General features: G+C 35.7%; 1 protein-coding gene across 1 annotated transcript; it reads left to right on the top strand.

The window, feature by feature from the left end:
- Positions 1-2,381: 2,381 nt before the first annotated feature.
- avl9 (AVL9 homolog (S. cerevisiase)) lies at positions 2,382-19,542 on the top strand. The gene is made up of 15 exons (XM_051125097.1): positions 2,382-2,463; positions 3,887-3,972; positions 4,397-4,468; positions 4,556-4,645; positions 5,722-5,788; positions 5,897-5,937; positions 6,070-6,108; positions 6,205-6,274; positions 7,106-7,569; positions 10,316-10,450; positions 11,658-11,877; positions 12,664-12,781; positions 13,799-13,852; positions 16,692-16,780; positions 19,233-19,542. The coding sequence occupies exons 1-15, from the start codon at positions 2,382-2,384 to the stop codon at positions 19,343-19,345; spliced, it is 1,740 nt and encodes a 579-aa protein (XP_050981054.1). The 3' UTR covers positions 19,346-19,542.
- Positions 19,543-24,222: the final 4,680 nt, after the last annotated feature.

Below are 24,222 nucleotides of genomic sequence, written 5' to 3' on the forward strand. Positions count from 1 at the left end.
GAGACGAATAACCGTCCAAATTCAAACAGAAAAGAGCGGCATCGGCCTTCGGTCGTAAGCAAACTCATGGGCCGACCTTTGATGAGCTGGCAAAATAGAGCACACTCGCCTATGCCCGGCCGATCCTTATTAGATCTTAGTTTATGAGGCCGACGTTCTGCTCACGGGCCGACGTCGGCCAGACGTACGTGTGCTGTCTGGGGATAAGCCTTTCTAAGCCTGTTGTCCAACAAAAGAGAACATTATAACTTATTTTTACTTCACAGCATCAGTCGAGTGTTTGAAATAACGTCCTTTTGTGATCTGATGTGGCTTCTTATCACAGAATGAAAGAAAATATATTCTACACTGTATGTCGGTTATGGCTTACAAATATCATTATGAAAATATCCGAGATGGCTTGAAGAACACAAATAAACTATATATTATTGCAGACGAGTGTTTATTGTACTTACACTTCATTCAAAATGTTTAACGTTATGCCTTTATCCATATTAGAGAAGCTGGAACTGAACGTAAATCAGTGCTACTTCTTTGAGGCATATGTGAATTTTCTGCTCGAGGGCGCCCTCTGGCGTCCAGTATGAATGAAACCCATCCTATTTTGCGGAAAACATAATACCTCTCTCAAAAGAATATTAAGCTAACATTTAATAATCCACGCTTTTTCCAGTGTACAGAGGTTTACAGAAGTATTTTGTTGTTAATTAGATGCAAAAAAACACTGATGTGGCAAGCTATCAAAACCGAACCGAACCGAAAACCATGGTTAAAAACCGAGGTACGTATTGAACCGTGGACTAACTGTATTGTTGCATCCCTAATTTCTACAAATAATTACTATAGAATAACTAGAGAATTATCAGTAGTCACAGAAAAACAGTCAGTTTTTCCTTTTCGTTTTTGTGCCTACAAAGAGGACTTCAGTTTTACCACTATTAGTTTAGGGAAATTGGATGAAAACCAGTTTTTAAAGGAGAAGTTCACTTCCAGAACAAAAATGTACAGATAATTTACTCACCCTCTTGTCATCCAAGATGTTCATGTCTTTCAGTCGTAAAAAATTATGTTTTTTTTTTTTTTTTTTTTTTTTTTTTTTGGAGGAAAACATTTCAGGAATTATCTCTATATAGTGGACGTCAATGTGCCCCCAAGTTTGAACTTCCAAAATACAGTTTAAATGCAGCTTCAAATGTCTCTAAACGATCCCTGCCGAGGAAGAATCTAGCGAAGCGATCGGTCATTTTCGAAACAAATTGACAATTATATACTTTTTAACCTCACATGCTCGTCTTGTCTCGTCTCTGCGATGCGCATGTGTAGTCTTTGTAATCCGGGTCAATACAGTTAGGGTATGACGAAAAACTCCCGTCTCGTTTTCTTCTTCAACGTCAAAATCGTCCTACATCACTGTTTTACCTTTTTTGGTAAAGGGCGTTTGATCTTCTGTGCATGTTCACTTTGTAAACACTGGGTCGGTACTTCTGTAGTGATGTAGGACGATTTTGAAGTTGGGGAAGAAAACGAGATGGGAGTTTTTTGACATCCTCTAACTGTATTGACCGTATTGAAACCGGAAAAGAAACAGAGTTCATACATACTTAGAAATTGTCAATTTGTTTTGAAAATGAACGATTGTTTTGCTAGATAAGACCCTTCTTCCTCGGCTGGCATTGTTTAGAGTCATTTGAAGCTGCATTTAAACTGCATTTTGGTAGTTTAAACTTGGGGGCACCATAGAAGTCCACTATATGGAGAACATTCCTGAAATTTTTTCCTCAAGAAACATAATTTCTTATCGATTGAAGAAAGAAAGACACAAGCATCTTGAATGACAAGGGGGTGAGTAAATTATCTGTCAATTTTTGTTCTGGAAGTAAACTTCTCCTTTAATTCTAGCTAAACAGCTAAACAGGGAAAGCAGAGGAAGGGTAGAACTAGGCTTGGAAGACAGGTAGAGCTGGGTTCCATCAGAATAGCAGTGAAAGTGAATACCATATTTCTATAAATAATAGATAGTTTATAAATAATAAATAGAATAGGGTTTAAAACACCAGTGGTAACTTGACATGACTTTAAAAATTTGATGCTGTGTGAGATTGTATCAAAGGCCGCTCTCACATCGAGCAAAAGATACCAGAATCCACTGCCATCAGCAGATTTTGACATAAGCAATTTCTGTTCTATACTGTATATAGAAGATTAAAATTTAGATTAAAATTGCGTAATCAATTTGGTATACTGTGACACTCCAGTATTTCAAAGATAAACAGTAAGTATATTTCTTTGTGAATTGTAAGACCAGACTTGGCATGCAAATGCTCCAGCGAACAAACTTTAGTTTTAAGATGGTGTAGATTTCTTTATATGATGTGGATTAGATGACCCCACAACTTCCAGAAGAAGATGTAAGGCTGGTGGACGTTCAGCAAGGCAGAAGCATAATTGAAATAGTTGCCCCGCGTATATTGCAGAATCTACACCACCAGAGAGTATACAGAAGATAGGATGATCTAGGTGAATACAGACCATCAGCTTGTTAATCTTCATCGTTTCCCACAACCAGAGCATCAGCGTCATTAGATCCATCAGGCAGACAAGAGACATTAAGATCTTGCACAGATTACATATCATACCTTATGTCAGATATGCAAGGTGGATACAAGAGATTACATCCATTGTTGATGGAATTGTAATGTAATTAAAGTCTGGTGGGCTAAAATTTTGATCAAATTGAGTTCGGTCTTGGAGTTAAACCTATTATTAGTACTTGCTACTAGATCTTCCTTGTAAACTAATTTCCAATAAACATGCCAGACCACCGGGAAAAAGTATAACAGAGATTATTCCTTTTCTGCTCTTGATATATTTTATTTACTCCAGTCCTTACAAATAATTGTATCGCATTTGGATATACATCAATAATATTAAGGCTTCTCCCTGTGATATGTTGTGTATGACATAGTGTCCTAAATTTGTGTGGTTTGTTGTTTATTCAATTATTTATTTATTTATGTATGTATTTATTTATTTATTTGTTGTCTTTAATGTGTTTTTTTTTGTTGTTGTTTTGTTTTTTTACTATGTGTCATTCACTGTTGCTTTATTGTTGTGTTGTAAAGTGTTAAAGTTAAAAGGATTATTAGAAAAAACTAATATACTTTTAAAATTTTAATGTAAGATAATGGTGATATTTCCAGACTGATCTAGGATCAAAGATATGATCAGAGTTAAATTGTATCTGCATAAGGGCAGATCCAGCATTATGGATGTGACATTTTGCGTTATGGATGTGACATATAACTGCTTAGAGACTGGATTTATGGTATTACCAATATACTAAACCGTCTGTTTATATTTTAATAAACCCTTGTTAATAGAGTCTGAACATCAGAAAAATATCAGTCTATGCACAAGTTTTCTATGTCAAAAAAGGGAAATAATCATGCATTACTGATGTGACAAAAAAAAGACAAAAAAAGAGACTACATACTTTGTAGGATTTCTGCGAATTAAAATGCACAAACCAGATGCAATAATACCAAACAAATAGAGAAGCAATGGCTCTTCACAGAACATATAATTGTTACTTCATTTTAATTTCAACTTGTCTGTTTATGAGAAATATGTTATGGATGTGACAAGCCTGAAAACAGCACTTACCGGACTATGAAAAATCATGCACTAAAAATAAATAAAAAGCTTCAAAAACTTTAAAAGAGACCTCACATGGATATTTGAACCACTAAATGTTGACATCTGTGCTATCAGTATAGTAAAAACCTTTGGTAAAAATTTACCTTTTTCATGATAAGGTTGACCTTTGCATGGAATTATCCATTTGTGGTTTTAAACCGTACATTGTGTTATATTTCTTTATGGACAGACACTGTCTACTTTCATTTGCCCCCGCTGGATGGACAGCAGAAATGTGTTTATGGAGTTTCTTGCTACAGACAGATGGAGGCTAAGGTTTGTCCATGAATAATTTATACTAATTGCTGTCACGTTTTTGCTGTTGTTGTGTTTGCTGAAAGAAAGAAAGAAAGAAAAATCTGAATTAATCAGTATTAATTAGTTGCTTGTTATCATGCATATTACTAGCATATTGGCTGTTTATTAGTACTTATATACTTATTCTGTATGACCATATTCTAGATCCCTTAACCCTATCCTACACTTAACATAACTACTACAACAACTACCTTACTGTCAACAAGGAGAAAATTAGAAGTTTATTGAGAGAAAACTCTTAGATATTAGTGAATTTGCATTTCCTAATCTAAAGTGTAATGTTAATTTGTAATTGATGTAGTGCAGGGGAGCATAAGCCATAAGCTGTAAAAGAATCATATTATGTCTAATCTGATATTTATTGTAATGTTTCCTATTATAGGCACTGAAAGTACGTGAAGCAGATATCACAAGAGAGACTGTTCAGAAGAGTGTTTGTGTTCTCAGTCGATTGGTAAGACATGTTTATGGAAGAAAAGCCTTTATTTACATAAAATGCCTGCTTGATTCTGCAGATTAATGTAATGTATTGTTGTTTCAGCCGCTGTTTGGTCTGATACAGGCTAAACTTCAGCTAATAACTCATGCTTACTTTGAAGAAAAAGATTTCTCTCAGATCTCCATCCTAAAGGCAAGATCCTTCACACACATTTCATTGTCTAATATACTACGAACTAATACAGCAAGTAAAAATGATTTACATCTTATGAGATGCATATTATTTTTGTCAGATTTGTTTTAAGATGTAGAAGTCATATCAGTGTTTAAAAAATAAAACAAGAAACCCCTAGAAAACAGTCCAAAAAAAAAAATAAACTGCTGAAAACATGCACTGCCATTGTCGTTTCAAACAGGTTTTGACAGTATTATATTTCTGTATCACTTCGTCAAATTATTTCAATTGTTGAAGACCTGTGTAGTCTAGCACAGCGAACAAACCAAAAAAAACAAAAAGACATTAGAATAAATATGACAAATAATTTCCATTTGGAACACAAAATTACCTTTAATTAGTTAATCTCTCTCTCTCTCTCTCTCTCTCTCTCTCTCTCTCCCACATATGCAAAACACACACCGAAACCTGTTGTCAGCTCTGCCCTGCGAATTAATAATTTTTGTTACTGAAAAGCTACATGACATTTCTCAGTACTGAGGTGGTAACGTTATTTTTTTACAGCTTTGCTGTTAGTTGCGTCAGTACATCTTAAGTGGTCCAATGGAGGTTGCATAACCATTTTTCTTATTTTTTTTATTATCTGCTTGTATAGGTTGCAAAACCACACATTTTTGTTATTTTTATTTTACTTGGTTAAACGAAGGCAGCCATTTTTGTGTCATGGTGCAAAACAAATATTAGTTAATACAGGTGTTTGCAGAAACCTAAATATCTGAGCTTAGCTCAAATGTGTCATTTTGTGTCATAAGCCAAATTTTTGATAGCTCCAGGGGGTTGTTAAAACTATGGTACTCAGTGCATTATGAGTGTTGAAGTTTCTCTACCTTTCTGGTAAAAGAGAAAGCTACAGCCCCTTTTCTGTTTTCTGTAGTCATGTAGCACCAGAGTTAAAAAAAAATGTCTTTGTTGCCCATTTTGCCAGTTGTGAATTACCCACAGATGTCAGTATAAAAAGACAGCGGTCATATCAGCCAGGAGCAGAGAATTACTCAATGCATCTTTCATGTATTTTTGTTTTCGGTTCTCTATAGGAGCTCTATGATCATATGAACAGATCTTTAAGCTGTACAGCGCTAGAGGGTTCTCAGATTTATTTGGGTAATTCAAAAACACTTTTCACTACCATAATTTAGTAATTCAAGAACCTGCTTTTCAAAAATATAATTGATCATTTAACCTCTAAATGACAGTATTTTTGTACTAAAGGTATGTCTGCCAGAGATTTGATTCTGCACTTTAAACACAAGGTAAAGGAATGTATTCTTTTTGAATACTGCTTCATCCTTTTGCATAATATATTTTAGTTTCGATCTTTGTTATGAAACTTGCAAGTCTGCTTTTGGACTAAATGCTGTGTTGTTTCTCTTTATTTGCTGTAGGTTCTGATTCTATTTAAACTGATTCTGCTGGAAAAGAAGGTTATTATTACCATCTCATTATACACTTTGTAGTAAAGTGGTTTCTAATGGAGGAGTCTTGTCTTAAATTCACAAATGTTTACTATCTCCCTATAGATCCTATTTTATGTGAATCCGGTGAAGAGATTGGTTGAAACTCTGATGACCGTCCTGTCATTGTTTCCAGGTAAAAAGGTTGTGATCTTTTGCCAGATTTGTATAGGTGGGTGTGTTATTCTAACTAAAAAAGTGACTTAAAAATTTAAAAATAACACATTAACTTGACAGTAACAAAACACTAAAAATGTTATTAAATTATCTAATACAAATAAATTGTTTAATGATAATCAAATGTTGACTTTTAATTGCACATTATTTGATCTGTTAATTATTTTATTAAATGTTAAAGACAGTGTAGGTGATTTGGTTCAAAAACATTTTGCGCTATGCTGGTTGGAAGTCTCTTCACATCCCAATAGCAATTACTAAGTTAAGTGGTCTAAATGTATTTATATATATTTATATCGTCTGCGGAAGACATAGGACCATAAAATGTTCATCCAGTCATATCCTTCAGTTCGAGGACTACGGCTGTCCTACCTCTGCACACCATTCGTACACACGATACCTCATCAGCGCTTTCCATTACTGCAGACTGAGTGAGAATAGAAGGCGTTGTTATTGTAATATAATTTGCTTTGTACTGTAAGGTTTAATTTTGTCATGTGTGAAACATGCTGCATTGTTTCGATTAACAAGATTGGCCAAACTCTATGTTTAGATAATTCCCAAAAGTAACTTTTATTTTGTGAAAGATGGCAGAGCTCCAGCCCATCAAGACAATCCACTTCTATAAATAAATAATGAAACTATCTCTAATTTGCCAATTCTTGAAGTGGAGCAAATTTTATGGTGATACATGTCTGGCTAGGTGAGATTAGTTGGTTGAGAATTACTTTTGAGAATGTTATTTTCAAGTTTTGTAAAGTATGTATAAAGTATGTATTTATTTTTTTAGGTATAATAGAGCATGGCCTGGCAGATTCCTCTCACTATCAGCCCCGGAGGAGCGTCTCAGAGGACTTCAGTTCACCAGAAATCATATCTGTAGATGAAGAATCACTCTCTATATCTGCTACAGATATTGCTGACATATCAAAAGACCTTGAGGGCACATATGATGCCAGTGACCAGCCCGATCAGTCAAAGCCTTGTAACACTACTGTGGACACACACTACCTTCAGCCTCATCCAGGAAGCTTGCTGGACTCAGAGTGTGAATGGGAGACGCTGGAGCCTCATGTGATGGATGAGACGGAAGGGAAAGTAGACATAGCTCATTCAAATAAGTTTGACACAGATTCAGGGCTGCCAATAACAGTACAGCCACAGTCGGCCACAGGACAGGGAACGTTGACCTCGGGCCTGGTATCTGGGCTGCAAGAGGACCAGTATGGATTACCACTCGCTATCTTTACAAAGGTATGCACGCAAAACACAATCCACATTCACCATACTCTTTAGAGACTTTAGAGACCATACTCTACAACTCTTTAGGGACTCTGCACTTCAAGTTAAATTTTATTATAATATTTTTCAATATATATATGTTAGAACTGTATATACTATGTGTCATCCAAATACCATAGTATGAACAATTGCTTTTAATTATTTCTGGATTACCTCAATGCCACATTGGCTAATAAAAACAACTGTTAGATATTTCTATATTTGGCTGAGCATGCTTTTGGGTGGCCAATGTATTAGATTTCTTACATATAAAAAAATACATAAAATAAGTAAGCTTGAAGGTAGTAGTGCAGCACATTTTCTCAACAGCAATGCATTTCTGCCTTCAGAGATTCTTAAAGGAGAAGTTCACTTAAAAAAACAAAAACAAATGTCTTTCTGTCTTCAGTTGTTTGTTTGTTTTTTTTTTTGTTAATTTAAAAACATTTCAGGATTTCTCTCCATATAGTGGACTTCTATGGGGCCCACGAGTTTGAACTTTCAAAATGCAGTTTAAATGCAACTTCATAGGGGTCTAAACTATCCTAGCCGAGGAAGAAGGGTCTTATCTAGCGAAACAATCGATTTTTTTTTCAAAATTTTTTTTCAATTTATACAATTTTCAACCTCAAATGCTCGTCTTGTCTAGCTCTGCATGTACTCTGTGTATCCTGGTTCAAGACAGTTAGGGTAGGTCGAAAAACTCCCATCTCATTTTCTCCTCCAACTTCAAAATCGTCCTACATCACTGCAGAAGTACCGAACCAGTGTTCACAAAGTGAGCGTGCAAAGAAGATCAAACACCCTTTACAAAAAAAAAAGCAAACGGCGATGTACGACAATTTTGAAGTTAGAGAAGAAAATGAGATGGAAGTTTTTCGACCTACCTTGAACTGAAATACACAGAGTACAAGCAGAGCTAGACAAGACAGGCATTTGAGGTTAAAAAATAATATAAATTGTTTTTTTGTTTTGCATTCCTGAATGGAATGGAATCCTGAAACATTTTCCTCAAAAAACATACTTTCTTTACGTCTGAAGAAAGCAAGACATAAACATCTTGGATAACAAGGGGGTGAGTAAATTATCTGCAAATTTTTGTACTAGAAGTGAACTACTCCTTTAATCTTAATTTCATTCTAGAGTTAAACTCTACATTAAAAATTGTACCGGTAAAATACTTTGAGGCTGATGTGTCTTGACTCACCAAGAATGAGATGATGTTGATGATATTTACTTAATGTACTGAGAGAAAAAAGAAAACAGGAAGATATTGCAAGTCCCATAAGTTTGCTATTCCAACACTGCCAAACAAACATCTTTCAGTCTCTGACTGTTTGGCTGGTATCAGCACCCCCTTCTTGCTTGGAATTGCAGCATTTGTAACAGAATTTCCCCCCGTGCCTGCAGTACGAGCACACACTAAGAAAAGATGACAAAATAAGAAAATTTGATTAGAATTAAAATAAGGTAAATAAAATTGTATACAAGTCTCCTACAGGAATCCTTCTTGTGATACTAATGAAACTGTAACAAAATTCAAATACTTTTTTTTTGGTGACTTTCCATTCTTCTGCATGGCTCCTAAGAGAATGATGAGTGGTAGGGTTGTGTAGCTAAGATAATATCTGTATCTGTTGCAATAGCAAAATTATTTGTATTTATATGCATATTCAGGTAAAACCGACTGGTTATATAGACTGAATTTTAAATGTAATTCTAATTCATAAAATTCTACTTTATACTTTTGTTTTTTAATCTAAATAGCTAAATAAATATAATATGTTGTATCTGGTTGCTGTGACAACATGCTTGGTGTGGCACATCAGAAATGACAATGCACCTGATCACATAAACCAGGGGTGTCCAATCCCACTATTGGAGGGCCAATGTCCTGCAGAGTTAAGCTTCAGCCAGCTCCAACACAACTGCCTGGAAGTTTCTAGTTAGTTTGAAAACCCTGATTAGCTGTTTCAGGTGTGTTTATTAAGGGTTGGAGGTAAAATCTGCAAGACAGTGGCCCTCCAGGAGCAAGTTTGTAAGGCATGTATACATACAATTTAAAATTTAATTCACTTCAAATGTGTGTACTTATTTGCAAAGCAACAGAAAAATTAAACATGCCATTTAATCTCACAGCAAATTAGGTTATTGCAGTCTGCATACATAAAGAAGCAACAGCACAAAGGTTAGGACATTACCCTGACAGAACCACTAATTTGCTAGTGTCATAGCATGCATTTGTTCAACCTGCTTCTTTATTGATTGGGCAGTCCAGGATGATGTAATTATGCTATTAAATACAAATAGGGTTTCAAAGTTCAAACTACTTTCTGTAATTCTTTTTGTTCTCTATGGTAGTTCACATTATCGTAATACAGTCATGAAAATCATCCTGTCTGGAAACATACTTCAAAATGATAATAAATTATGCTAAATAATTTAAAATAAATGGCCATAGTGTGCAGTTGGGGTTGGATATTTTAGCTACAGACAATACTAGCAAGCACATAAAGTCATCTCCTCAGACAAACATTTTCAGCAAAGTTAACTGACAAATGTCATAAATTAGAATGCAGAAAGTTTTACTCTAGAAAGTTGTTTGAGATTCTACCAGCAGGGACTAACTACTAACCAACCAAACCCTAACCACTGAATTAATCATGCCAGTTTGAGTTGTTCGACATTTTGACCTCATTGCCTATTTCCCTGTTTCTAGGGTTACCTGTGCATGCCATACATGGCACTCCAACAGCACCACCTGCTGTCAGACATAAGTATTCGAGGTTTTGTTGCCGGAGCGACCAACATCCTCTTCCGTCAGCAGCGGCACCTGAGTGATGCCATTGTGGATGTGAGTCCAAACACTTTTTGTCTTTGCATAATCAATCTAATATTATAGAGGCTATTATTTGATAATATTTGATCTCACAAAGCCTGTCAAGAATATGTGCAGCTCATATTTCATCAAAGTTCACCAAATTCAAGTTCTGTGTATTTTTTGCATTGTGGCATTTATTTTCATGAAAGAATGAAAATAAACACATCACAATGCAAGAATGATTAAAATGATTGTCATACAAATTTGTCATCTAAATTCTCATTACTGTAATGCATCTGTAGTTTTACTTTTATTTATATTTCTCTTTATTCCTCATGATGACTCACATAATTGTAATACAGTCATGAAAATCATCCTTTCTGGAAACATCCCCCAAAATGATGATTAATGATTTAAAATAATATACATGGCCAAAGTGGATTTGGATATTTTAGCTACAGCCAGTACTAATAAATGCATAAAATCCTCTCCTCAGACAAACATTTTATTAAAAAGGAGTGTATGACTTACAGATGGCATAAAGTAGTCGTCTTTACTATTCTGAAGCCACATAGTAGGTCTGTCTGAGAAACAGGCAAAAAGTGAAGTTATTAACTGATAATCTGTTAAGTGTGATTGGATCATTGAGAAGATCTGATTCAGCTAAAATCATTCATCCACAAGTCAGACATTACCAGAGAATTTCTTATTATGAGGGGAGATGCCAATCTCCACGCCTCTAACATTAGGAAAAAGTGTAACGGTCAACTTGGATTGTGTTGTTTTGTCGACCAATCAGATTATAACCTTGATGTTCTTAAATCATTGTCAGAGTTGTCTGACAGCCACTCACTATTTGTGGCTACCATAGAAATTAATGGGAACACATAGTAGTGCACAAGTTGTTTGGCCACTTTTATTGTATATCTGAGGTACTTCAGCATCCTTTCAAAAGCTTGAAAGCTTCGGCCCCCATTCATTGTGATTGCATGGAAAAGCGACTAGCAAATTCACAGCGATGACACATTATTTCATTTATGTGGGTGAACTATTTCTTTAATTGTCTTAAAAATAATGTCATAATGCAAAACAATGCAATCTTAATAGCCTTTAAAATAGGCTTCATTTTATTTATACAATATATGCACATTTTTATTTCTTGATGGTTTTCAACCAAATATCTTCTTGCACATGCTACCTTCGTTGACCTTTAATTATTTTTAAATTTGCATGTGTGCAGGTGGATGAAGCTCGTATTCAGATCCATGACCCAGAGTTGCGCAAAATGCTGTATTTAAGCACAGCTGATCTACGCTTTGCTGATTATCTGGTAAAACATGTCACTGAAAACAAAGAGGATGTATTTCTGGATGGGACGGGCTGGGAGGGTGGAGACGAGTGGATACGGGCACAGTTTGGCCTATATGTCCACTCACTGTTATCTTCTGCTCTACAACAAGGTGCATTATAACACACACACATACACATATCTAACTATTATTAATTTGTGTAAAATGTATTAGAATACCTGTATGCATTATGAATGAACATGAATTAACAGTGACCAGTAGTAATTAAAGTGATGGATAAAGAGTGTATATGGTGAAATGTTTTTTGAAACAATCTGTTATCTGCAACTTGGATGAATCACAGGGCTAATACTCACAGACATACACAATTGTACTTATACCTAGCTTCCAGTTTACCCAACCTGCATGTCTTTGGATTGTGGGGGAAATCAGAGTACCCAGAGAAAACCCACACCAACACAGGACATGCAAACTATACAAAGTAATGGCCTCTTGGCTCAGTCGGCACTCAAACTGTGGACTTTCTTTCTGTGAGGCCAGAGTGTTACCCACTGAGCCACATTTTTCTTTAGTAAGGTCAAGTTGCCAACTGAACACACCTCATTCCAGGTTCATATGTCAATTCAAGGAACTTTATTTTTATAGCACTACAATAGTGATTGTTTCAAAGCAGTTTCACATGTGTATTAAACTGTAGCAAGACAATAGTGTCATTATTCATCACCAGTCAGTTCAGTGTTGGTTCATTTGTGTTCAGTAAATGTGTAAAATTCATTCAAAGTTCAGTTCAGCAATAAACAGCTTTACAGATGACAGTAATGTGAATATTAAGCTGAGATTATTTCATTTCAAGTTCATGTATATGTCATGCTGTGTCTTTACATGAAGTTTTATTTTGTATTTCAGTTGTTTTGTTTTTTGTATTTTTTCAATCAGATCATGAGCGTCTGTTGGCAGATTATGGAACTGCGTTCACGTCCGCTTGGAAAATCACACACAACTACAGAGTGTGGATCAGCAACAAGTATCCAGCCATGGCCAATATTGCACCAGGGTACGACAACTGAGTCAAACACAGTTGAGACAAATCAGTTTGGAATACTACTATTCTGCTTACTGTTTACTGCTTACTAGTTTTTAAAGTATGCCAGAATAATGTCAGACATATCTTAAAAGCAGCAGTCTTGTTCAGAAAAATATGTGAGGTCACAGAGAAAATATGTGCAACTCATTGTTTTCTCTGCTGCTTATCTCAAACTTTGATATTAATATTCTCATATTTATTTAATAGTTTTAAAAACTACAACTTATTCCTAAACTAAAAGTTATTGTCAAGGACGAAGAGTGCACATTTTGCAAACTACCCAACTACTGCAAGTTTGTAACAGTAGGTTGTGTGGGCGGTAACCCTAGAAAACATGGAGTTAAAATTTTGTATATGCATTATTATTGTTTATTTTTTAATGAATTACCTTGTTCAGCTTTACAGATCATTTTCTCTTGCTAAAAAATATATTTTTTTGTCAAGTAAATTCTTTATATTTTTACATATAACGTCTACTGTAAACTCAAGAGGGTGGTGTTCATGTTTTATAGCTGATTTGTAGCAAATTTTAAAGTATTTAAATTGGACAGATTGTCACAACAGTCTCTGGTCTCCCCTATTTAAATCACAGATGTACATCAGTATATGAGCAATTCATAACAGTCACAAATCATGAAGAACATTTAAAGAACTGTTATGTAAACTGTCTTCAGCAGACCTTGTTTGGACATGAATGTAACGTACAAACACAGTTACAAACTTACTCATTTATAGTCTAAAATGTGTTCAGTAACTTCATGTTAATTTGCAAAAGTTTACCTGCACCCTCCTTCACCAACTACCATAATTTCTGGTAATACATTTCTGAGTTTTGTCACCTTTTATGCATCATTAGCATGTGTTGTTTAGTTGGCTCACTTGAAAGCAGGCAAAACATATTTTTTGTTACAGTACCTTTTCTAACAAATGAACATAACACAGGAAATTTTAAATTTGACCTTATATCTTTTGACTCTGTGTTCTTAGCCATCCATTCCAGGGTCAGTACAGTGTGGCCGATGTGAAGATCCGCTTGTCACAGTAAGTGTTCCACACTCATTATGCTTTTGTTTGCATACTCTTGGAGTGCGCAGTTTTAATATCCATATGATCTGTCTGTAGAACTTTAGTTAAAATAGTTATAATTGTTGAAGGACAAATGACACAGCATCTTTGCAAGAATGATGTTGTGTAGATGTTAAGTGCATGTCAAGTGTACTTTATTTATATAGCCCTTAATTACAATAGAGATTGTTTTAAAGCAACCTCGCAGTATTAAAGAGAAGAGTAACAGAATCAGTGATGTCAGCGTCAACAGTTCCAAATTGTAAAGCAGTTATAAAAAGACAATAGTGTCAATTCATCTCCATTTAGGTCAGTGTTGATTTAGTTCAGTTCAATAACTGTAAAGTTTAATTGTAAATTAGTTAGCTATAAAGCAGCTCTACACAAAACAATATGGTCATTATTCAGCTTATTTCATCAGGTGACAGACATGGAGAAAAAAGCTTAAACCAATTACTCTCTCAACAAATCACAAGTCAGATTTGTGGATTGATGTTATTTAATAATATTTTATCATATAAGTATATAATATAAATGTAAATACCATTCTTCTTACAACGTAACAAGCACATTGGGTTTTTTTGATAGAAAGGGATTTGAATGATAGAAATGTGATAGTATGTAATGTGTACGCCAGGATAAAGAGATAGAATAGATTTAAATTGAGTGTGTCTGCCTCCTAAACAATGCTAGGAAGACTGTTCCAGAGTTTGGGTGCTAAATAGGAAAATAATCTACTGCCTGCAGTCGATTTTGATATTCTAGGTATTATCAACTGGAGTTTTTAAACAGCAGTGAATGTGATGGATTAAAATGTGATAAGAGCTCGCTTACATACTGAGATGCTAAACAATTCATGGCTATATATGTAATCAACAAGACATTTTAAGGGTGTTTAATAGGTTAACGCAATGTTGATAGAACCAGGCTTATATAGTGATATTTCCTGGTTCTAGTAGGAACTCTAGCTGCTGCATTTTGTTCGGCTGGAATTTGTGCAGTAAATGTATAATGCATTACTGGGTGGTTGGCCTACAATAATCTAGAATTAAAAAAGTAAATCTAGAGTTAGAGTATTCTAGGTGATTACATGAGGAGGTTTTTTGTTAATTAATTAAACCTGCAAGACACTTTTGATTTATTTGTGATCAGATCTTAAAATGTATCAGGTTAAAATGCTCAAGTGTATAGAAGTACAAATGAAATGCATGTTCAAATGAAATGCATGTTGCATGCCCCCAGTCTTCTGTTCCTAAAGTGGGCCACAATGCATTGGGATTCTATTAGCAGTACTGGAAAATCTTCTTCTGATTGAGTTTGTGACAACTACCATGTTAACTCTTTGTACAAAGGCCTAACCTTTGAAGTCAGCAAATTCAAAAGCAGACTGAAGGTGAACACCAAATGCCTACAAGGCCAGAGTTGATTATGTCATACATTTATTTGCAGTACTGGAAATTCTTCTTTTGATTGAATTTGTGACAACTACCATGTTAACTCTTTGTACAAAGGCCTAACCTTTCAAGACAGGAAATTCAAAAGCACATAAAGGTGAACACCAAATGCCTACAAGGCCAGAGTTGATTATACTGTACATTTATTCATTTAACAGGATGTTTTTTTCCAATGGCAGGTATAAGCTTGATGAATACAAAAGGTAGAGCAGTGTAGTGCAATTGCATGTGTGTGTGTGTAGTTGAGACCAGTCATGACTGCACTTTTTCGCAGGCTATATAGAATTTGGGATGCCAGGGCTACATTAAAGACCATGCTAAAATCAACAAACAAACATTCTGACATACATGTTCTAGGCACTATGCAGAGCAAGGCTAATTGCATCCTCTGCTAATCTATTCACCCGTTAAGGAAACTAAATGCGTCTATGTTTGTGCAAATCATTCGTGATCCAGCTTCACCTACAGCAGAAGTGAGTATAAGGGTTTTTTTATGAATCTCTGCAATCACTTTTACTAATAACTTGCTAGTTAGTAAGTTCAGTTTAACGCGCTACATGCGGCTAAAGTAAACAATCTCTCAGAGCAGCTCGTCACTTCACAGAGAGAAGAGAGGGGCGGGGTGAGCAGAGCTCCTTTGCATTTAAAGGAACAATCCCTCAGAATGGGATGATTTTTGTAGAGCTCATTTTGACAAGGTAAAAAAGGTGTTGTTTTACACAACCATTGAGAATTTTTAACCAAAGTATATTATAGACTTTTCATTAAGACCCTAAAGAATCATATCAACTGGGCATCCAATGACCCCTTTAAAGTACTTTAAAATTAGACGCACGAGTGCAATAGGTCAATCAAACAACACACTTTTTGTAGTTTGGGTAAAAGCACAATTATTATTGTTTAGAGACACAGGGACAACCGTTCTGCTCAGGAAGAGATTGAAAATGCTGATAAAAACCTTGTACCCAAAGTACAGACTCAGGAAGACCATCAGAGCCAGACACTTCTCACATTTACACTGTGCGAAACACTTCTGACCTCATCAGTGTTCAGTGTCAGTGGATGATGTTGGTCAAGTACAGGCTTCGTTGTTGCCCTACCATTGATCTCTCTCTGTCAAAGCAGAGAGAGAACATGTTAAGTTCCTCTGCCATACAGACATTGACGTAGATGGATGTTATGTAGTTCCTTTTGTAGTCGTCGACAGTTGGTAGGCTATGCATTGTTGCCACATATTTCTGTTATTGAAGCTGTCCTCATTCCTGTGTTTATAATTAAATAAATCATGGGTTAGTCATAAAATTGTACAAGAAGTAGTATAAATGGATATTTTTTGTGATAGCTCTCTCCTGATATTTCAGCTCAATGCAGAACAGCGAACGTGGAAAGAAGATCGGGAACGCTGTGATGTCGACGAGCCGAAGTGTTGTGCAGACAGGAAAGGCTGTCGGTAAGATGAACAATAGATTAAATTGTTGTTAATTCCTTCTTATTTCACATTAAGCTTTTTTCACAGTCTGTTCCAGCAGTACACAATAGCCACACCCTGATCGTGCAGTGCTTTGCAAAAGTATCCATACTCTACATACCCCATTTTGCAATATGCTAAAATGAATTATTATTTCCACATCAGTCAATGTTCCAGACAAAGCAAAAACAGATTTGTAAAAAATAATAATTTATTAAAAGGAACACTGAAATAATTACATAGCTTAATTCATTACTTAGCCTTTTTGGGTACAATTGAACAAGCTTTCCACATCTGGATTTGTTTTTGTTGTTGTTGTTGTTGTTGTTGTTTTTGCCATTCTTCTCTGTAAATCCTCTCAAGCTCTGTCAGGCTGGGTGGGGGCCCACAGTGGGCAGCCATTTACAGGTTTCTCCAGAGACATTTTACTAGGTTAATATCCAGGCTCTGGCTGAGCCACTCAGTGAAATTCCCTAAGCCACTCTTGCATTGTCTTGATTGTGTCTTTGATGTGTTTTCACTAAAGCGAGGCTCCCATCTGGCCACTCTGCCATACTGCCAGTCACATTGCAGTGATGGTTGTCCTTCTGTGTTTTTCTCCTATCTCCACATATGATGTCTGGAGTTAAACCAGAATGACTATCAGGTTCTTGGTCACCTCTTACCAAATCCCTTTTCCCAGATTATTCAGCTCGTCCAACTCTAGGAAGAGTCCTGGTTGTTCAAATGTAACTATCTAGTATTTAGGCTATTTTATTAATGAGAATCGCAGGGAAGCGTTTATGTATGTGCGCAGCGCAATGCAATCTCCGACCTCTGTGTGTGTGTGTGTGTATGAGTGTGCGTTTGTGTGCAAGTGATGTGTGTGTGTGTTTGTGTGCATCAATTAAAGCAGCGCATTAATATAGAACGGTGATTAAACTGACTTGGAGCTACCTGTGCATTAAATGGTTTTACTGCATACCTGCCAGCCAATCAGAATCCAGTATTCAGACAGACCATATAAGATATATATATATATTGCATTAAATTAATGTGGCAGTTCTTTAATGTGGCAATTTAGTGCCGCCTGAAGGCTCCGGTAACTGCTGATACCATACAGTTCTCCCTTGCTGGTCTGAATAGATCCATAAAAAGCCCGGAACACTGATTTGAACAGTTCATTTGTGATTTCTCAGTGTGTTTGAGGTCGATACTGAGATGTTTTTGGGCTAACAGCCCACATTGTTTGCCGCCGTTTTATTTTTGTGTTGTTTCTTTTTCTAAATTGTCCATATCTGTAGATGTAGTGGCTACACTTATTACTATTTGCTCTGTTAACGGCTTCTTTCCATTCTCTTCTTCATCTGAAGAGCTAATATCACATGATACATTCATGAAAAAAGTATAATTTGACATGTTTCTTTATAAATAGATTAGCCTATCTATCTCTACAATATTGCAGTTATGAGCACACTACATATATAGTTGTGCTCATAAATTTACATATCCATTGCAGAATATGCAAAATGTTAATAATTTTAACAAAATAAGAGGGATCATGAAAATTACATGTCTGTCCTGAATAAGCTATTTCACATAACAGATGTTTATACATACTCCGCAAGACAAAATAATAACTGATTTTATAAAAATGACCCCGTTCAAAAGTTTACATACACTTGAATCCTAATACTGTGTGTTAATTCCTGGATGATCCACGATTGTTTTTTTTTTTTGTTTGTTTTGTGATTGTTGTTCATGAATCCCTTGTTGTAATAGTTGTGTATGAGTACCTCAATTGTTCTCAATGTGAAAAGATGGATCTCAAAATCATACGTTTACTTTTGGAAAGTGTTCAAATATGTAGAAGATGCTGGAAAAAAAAAAACAAATAATGTGCAGGAGCTGAAAGATTTTTCTGAAGAACAGTAGGCAGATGAACTGCTCTGGAAAAACAGTCATGGATTATCCAAGAAAAGCCACACAGTATTAAGATTCAAGGGTGTGTAAAATTTTGAATTTTAAATTTTCATTTATATAAATTCAGTTATTATTTTGTCTTGTGGAGTATATATAATCGTGTTATTTGAAATCATTTATTCAGGACAGTACTAAATAAAAAATAATATACAGTTTTCATGATCCCTATTTTGTCAAAATTATTAACATTTAGCATATTCGGCAAGGGGTCTGTAAATTTATAAGCACAACTGTGTGTGTGTGTGTGTGTGTGTGTGTGTGTGTGTGTGTATATATATATATGTATGTATGTATGTATGTATGTATGTGTGTTTGTGTGTGTGTGTGTGTGAATGAATAAACTGCACTGTGTTTGTGTCATGTGTGACCTGAAATAAGTTGCTCAAACATTCCATGTTATTGGTTGAATGTTTTGTCAGCACCAGATTTTGTAGCATTTATTTCTTGCTTGGCTTTCAATATTTTGTTTTAGGTCAGTCAGTAGGTGGAGCTTTGACCGTCGCTAAATCAGCAATGTCATCCTGGTTCTCCATGCTGGCTCAGCCGACTGCAGCAGTCAGTGCATCTCCACAGTCTGCAGATTGACATCTGCTGTACTAAATAATGAAGACAATATGCAGATATTGCACACATCTCTGTTGTTGAAAGTGAATAATGTTATAGAGCAAGAGAATGAAAAAACTGTAAAATAAAAAGAGGTTTAGAACATCTTGATTTTAGATTTAGTACTTGTAGTAGTTTCATGGTAACAAATACTGGAATAATGAAAGCATTTTTTTTTTCCTGTGACAAAAATACACCAATTTCAGGTGTTCATTTTGGGATTGTTAATGGTTTTGGGACTCACCTTTGTAAATCTAGAACCCTGTCTATTCTGAGATCAGGTTACCAAATGTTTTTATAGGTATTTTCCTACATATATCTAATGGCATATGAAAAATATAATAACATTATCAGTCTATGTTGCTTGTTGAAGTGGTCACTGTCCACATATCTTACAAATAAAAATAGTCACACTAAAGAGTTCATAATCTGGACCTACGTTGTGGTCAAATCAAGTCTTGTATCGCAATAAAGAGAATTAAATTTAACAAATGTTGCTTAAATCCTTGTATTTTTTAATGTTTATGAAAATGTTCCAGGAGTAAATGTTTACTGGCCTCTCACTTATGTGTTACTTGAGTTCATCCTTGGGGGGTGTAATGTGACATACCCAGGTAAGTTTATGGATAATTTAATCTCTGGAGCAGATTATGTTTCAGGGTTGTTTTACATCAGAGGTCAGAGTGCATGCATGCCTTACTGATGAGCCTCCAGTGTGATTGTAAACAAATACTGTGATGGAAACTCTAGGTGATACTGTCAGACCAAATAACTATTTCCTAAATGCTTAACTTTCTAGTCATTATATACATTAATGCAACTGAAAGGCGGTCAAATTAAAGTTAAGAAATCATGCTTGGAATCATTTTATTTCTGTATTTGTTTGTTATTAATTTTACGCCAATGCGAAGACTTTTGCCGCCTTCAGATTGCATAAAATTAAGAGATCAAGATAAAATTGAGATGCTGTGAAAATATATATATATATATATAGTGGATATATATATAAGCTTGTTTGTTACTTATGTGTTCATTCTTGATTTCTGCTTGTTAATTTGATCACTTTCTATTTTTGCATTTTACATATTTTATGTATGTAAAGATCTAAACATCTGTTACACTTAATTGACTATTTCACCCATATTTTGACATTTGATTATTGAAAGTAATTGAAACATTGAAGTAGACACTTGCATTTAATATGCTTTATAGAGTTGAAGTCAAAAGTTTACATACACTGTGCAGGATATGCAAAATGTTAATTATTTTACCAAAATAAGAGGGATCATACAAAATGCATGTTATTTTACCTAAAAGACATTTTAAAAGTTTACATGCATGAATGATCCACTTTTTTTTTTTTTTTTTTTTTTTTTGTGGTTGTTTTGTTTTTTCTTTTAGTAAGTCCCTTGTTTGTCCTGAACAGTTAAGCTGTTCTTCCTGCTGTTCCTTTCTTCCTGAAAAAAATCTGAGGTCCCACAAATTCTTTGTTTTTTCAGCATTTTTGTATATTTAAACCTTTTCCAACAATAACTGTATACTTTTGAGATCCATCTTTTCACACTGAGGGCATCTGAGGGACTCCTGCAGTTATTACAGAAGGTTCATATGCTCACTGATGCTCCAGAGGGAAATACAAGGCTTTTTGTCTTCTGGGAAACATGTAAGTATCTTCTGTAGCTTCTGAAGGGCAGTAATACATTTAAATTATATATATATATATATATATATATATATATATATATATATATATATATATATATATATTCTGTTCAAAAGTTTACACACCTGGCTCTTAATGCATTGTTTTTCCTTCTGGAGTGTTTGAACCTTCTTTAATTGTTGCATATGAGTCCCTAAGTTGTCCCCAGGACAAAATGGATCTCAAAATCATACAGTCAGTTGGAAAGGGTTCAAATACACAAAAATGCTGAAAAACCAAACAATTTGTGTGGCCTGAAGGATTTTCCTAAGGAACAGCAGGCAGTTTAAGTGTTCAGGACAAACAAGGGACTCATGAACAACTATCACTAAACAAAAAACACAGCTGAGGATCATTCAGGTTGCAACACATTATTAAGAGTTAAGTGTACAGTGGGTACGGAAAGTATTCAGACCCCCTTAAATTTTTCACTCTTTTTTATATTGCAGCCATTTGCTAAAATCATGTAAGTTCATTTTTTTCCTCATTAATGTACACACAGCACCCCATATTGACAGAAAAACACAGAATTGTTGACATTTTTGCAGATTTATTAAAAAAGAAAAACTGAAATATTACATGGTCCTAAGTATTCAGACCCTTTGCTCAGTATTTAGTAGAAGCACCCTTTTGATCTAATACAGCCATGAATCTTTTTGTGAAAGATGCAACAGGTTTTTCACACCTGGATTTGGGGATCCTCTGCCATTCCTCCTTGCAGATCCTCTCCAGTTCTGTCAGGTTGGATGGTAAATGTTGGTGGACAGCCATTTTTAGGTCTCTCCAGAGATGCTCAATTGGGTTTAAGTCAGGGCTCTGGCTGGGCCATTCAAGAACAGTCACAGAGTTGTTGTGAAGCCACTCCTTCGTTATTTTAGCTGTGTGCTTAGGGTCATTGTCTTGTTGGAAGGTAAACCTTCGGCCCAGTCTGAGGTCCTGAGCACTCTGGAGAAGGTTTTTGTCCAGGATATCCCTGTACTATTCATCTTTCCCTCGATTGCAACCAGTCGTCCTGTCCCTGCAGCTGAAAAACACCCCCACAGCATGATGCTGCCACCACCATGCTTCACTGTTGGGACTGTATTGGACAGGTGATGAGCAGTGCCTGGTTTTCTCCACACATACCGCTTAGAATTAAGGCCAAAAAGTTCTATCTTGGTCTCATCAGACCAGAGAATCCTATTTCTCACCATCTTGGAGTCCTTCAGGTGTTTTTTAGCAAACTCCATCCGTCGGGCCACTCTGCCATAAAGCCCCGACTGGTGGAGGGCTGCAGTGATGGTTGACTTTCTACAACTTTCTCCCATCTCCCAACTGCATCTCTGGAGCTCAGCCACAGTGATCTTTGGGTTCTTCTTTATCTCTCTCACCAAGGCTCTTCTCCCCCGATAGCTCAGTTTGGCCGGACGGCCAGCTCTAGGAAGGGTTCTGGTCGTCCCAAACATCTTCCATTTAAGGATTATGGAAGCCACTGTGCTCTTAGGAACCTTAAGTGCAGCAGAAATTTTTTTGTAATCTTGGCCAGATCTGTGCCTTGCCACAATTCTGTCTCTGAGCTCTTCAGGCAGTTCCTTTGACCTCATGATTCTCATTTGCTCTGACATGCACTGTGAGCTGTAAGGTCTTATATAGACAGGTGTGTGGCTTTCCTAATCAAGTGGTATCAGTATAATCAAACACAGCTGGACTTAAAAGAAGGTGTAGAACCATCTCAAGGATGATCAGAAGAAATGGACAGCACCTGAGTTAAATATATGAGTGACACAGCAAAGGGTCTGAATACTTAGGACCATGTGATATTTCAGTTTTTCTTTTTTAATAAATCTGCAAAAATGTCAACAATTCTGTGTTTTTCTGTCAATATAGGGTGCTGTGTGTACATTAATGAGGAAAAAAATGAACTTAAATGATTTTAGCAAATGGCTGCAATATAACAAAGAGTGAAAAATTTAAGGGGGTCTGACTTTCCGTACCCACTGTATGTAAATTTTTGAACGGGGTCATTTTTATAAATCCAATAATTATTTTTTCTTTTGGACTATATGTAAATGTCTTTTATGTGAAATTTCTTATTCAGGTTATTATGATTCCTCTTGTTTTGGTAAAGTAATTAACATTTACGATTCTGCAAGGTGTATGTAAACTTTTGACTTCAACTGTATGTATATAAAATCACTTTTGTAAATTGAATTTGATGCAGTCATTTAAATGGCAAGTCTCTTTTTTGACCTGCATATCTCACCTGCAAAGCATGAAACGGTGTTTTACATAAATCCATCAGAAACTAGAGCACTGTCTGCATATTTTTCAGTATGTGTGATGAACGACACTACCTGACCTGACGCCTAGCATTTGGCACTCCTCATTTGCCTAAAGTTGAGAAACACTTTCCCTAGTCCGCTGTCAATACCACAATCCATGCATGAAGAGTGACTGAACCACAGGAATTAATTGAAAATGCCCAGTTGGCTTCCTTCAGTCTGCTGCAGTGCAAATACGCCATTATGGTGCATGACCACTGAAACAGCAGAACTCCTCTCTGCCCAAAGTAAATATACAACTTTGATATAAAAACACGTGAAAACCCAGCCTGTATAACTGCAACAAAAGCATCCAAAATGCAATATTATAACAACTGCAATTCTTCTAATCGGTAAATTTTTAAACACTCACACACTGACATCACTTACTCCTCCTCACAGCAAATGGCAGGCATCTGGCTTTTTTATTCTTGATATTTGCATAAAGTTGAGCGTTTCTCAACTTTTGGTCACTCTCTGTATTTTCTCTGACCTGCTGTCAATCCCACAATTCAACACATGAGCATAAAGTTAGGCTTCCATAGGAATGAATTAAAAACACCCTCTCTGCTGCTGTTTTATGTCTCTACACTGGCTACCGGTTGTGGGTCACATCAAATTCAAGACAGTGATGCTTGCATACAGATCAGCCACAGGCTCTGCACCCTCCTACTTCAACATGCCTTGTGGTACCACCACAGACAGGCACAAAATCACTTTCCAGAACATTTTCATTTACTGTTACTTACTGATCTTCCCACCCCTATCCAGAATAACAATATCCAAGTGGCAGCTGAAAACGCATCTTTTCCGTCAACATTTGACTGCATCCTATTTGTAAAAAAAAAAAAACATTT

This window comes from Labeo rohita, chromosome 12, assembly GCF_022985175.1.
Source record: "Labeo rohita strain BAU-BD-2019 chromosome 12, IGBB_LRoh.1.0, whole genome shotgun sequence".
Lineage (NCBI taxonomy): Eukaryota > Metazoa > Chordata > Actinopteri > Cypriniformes > Cyprinidae > Labeo > Labeo rohita.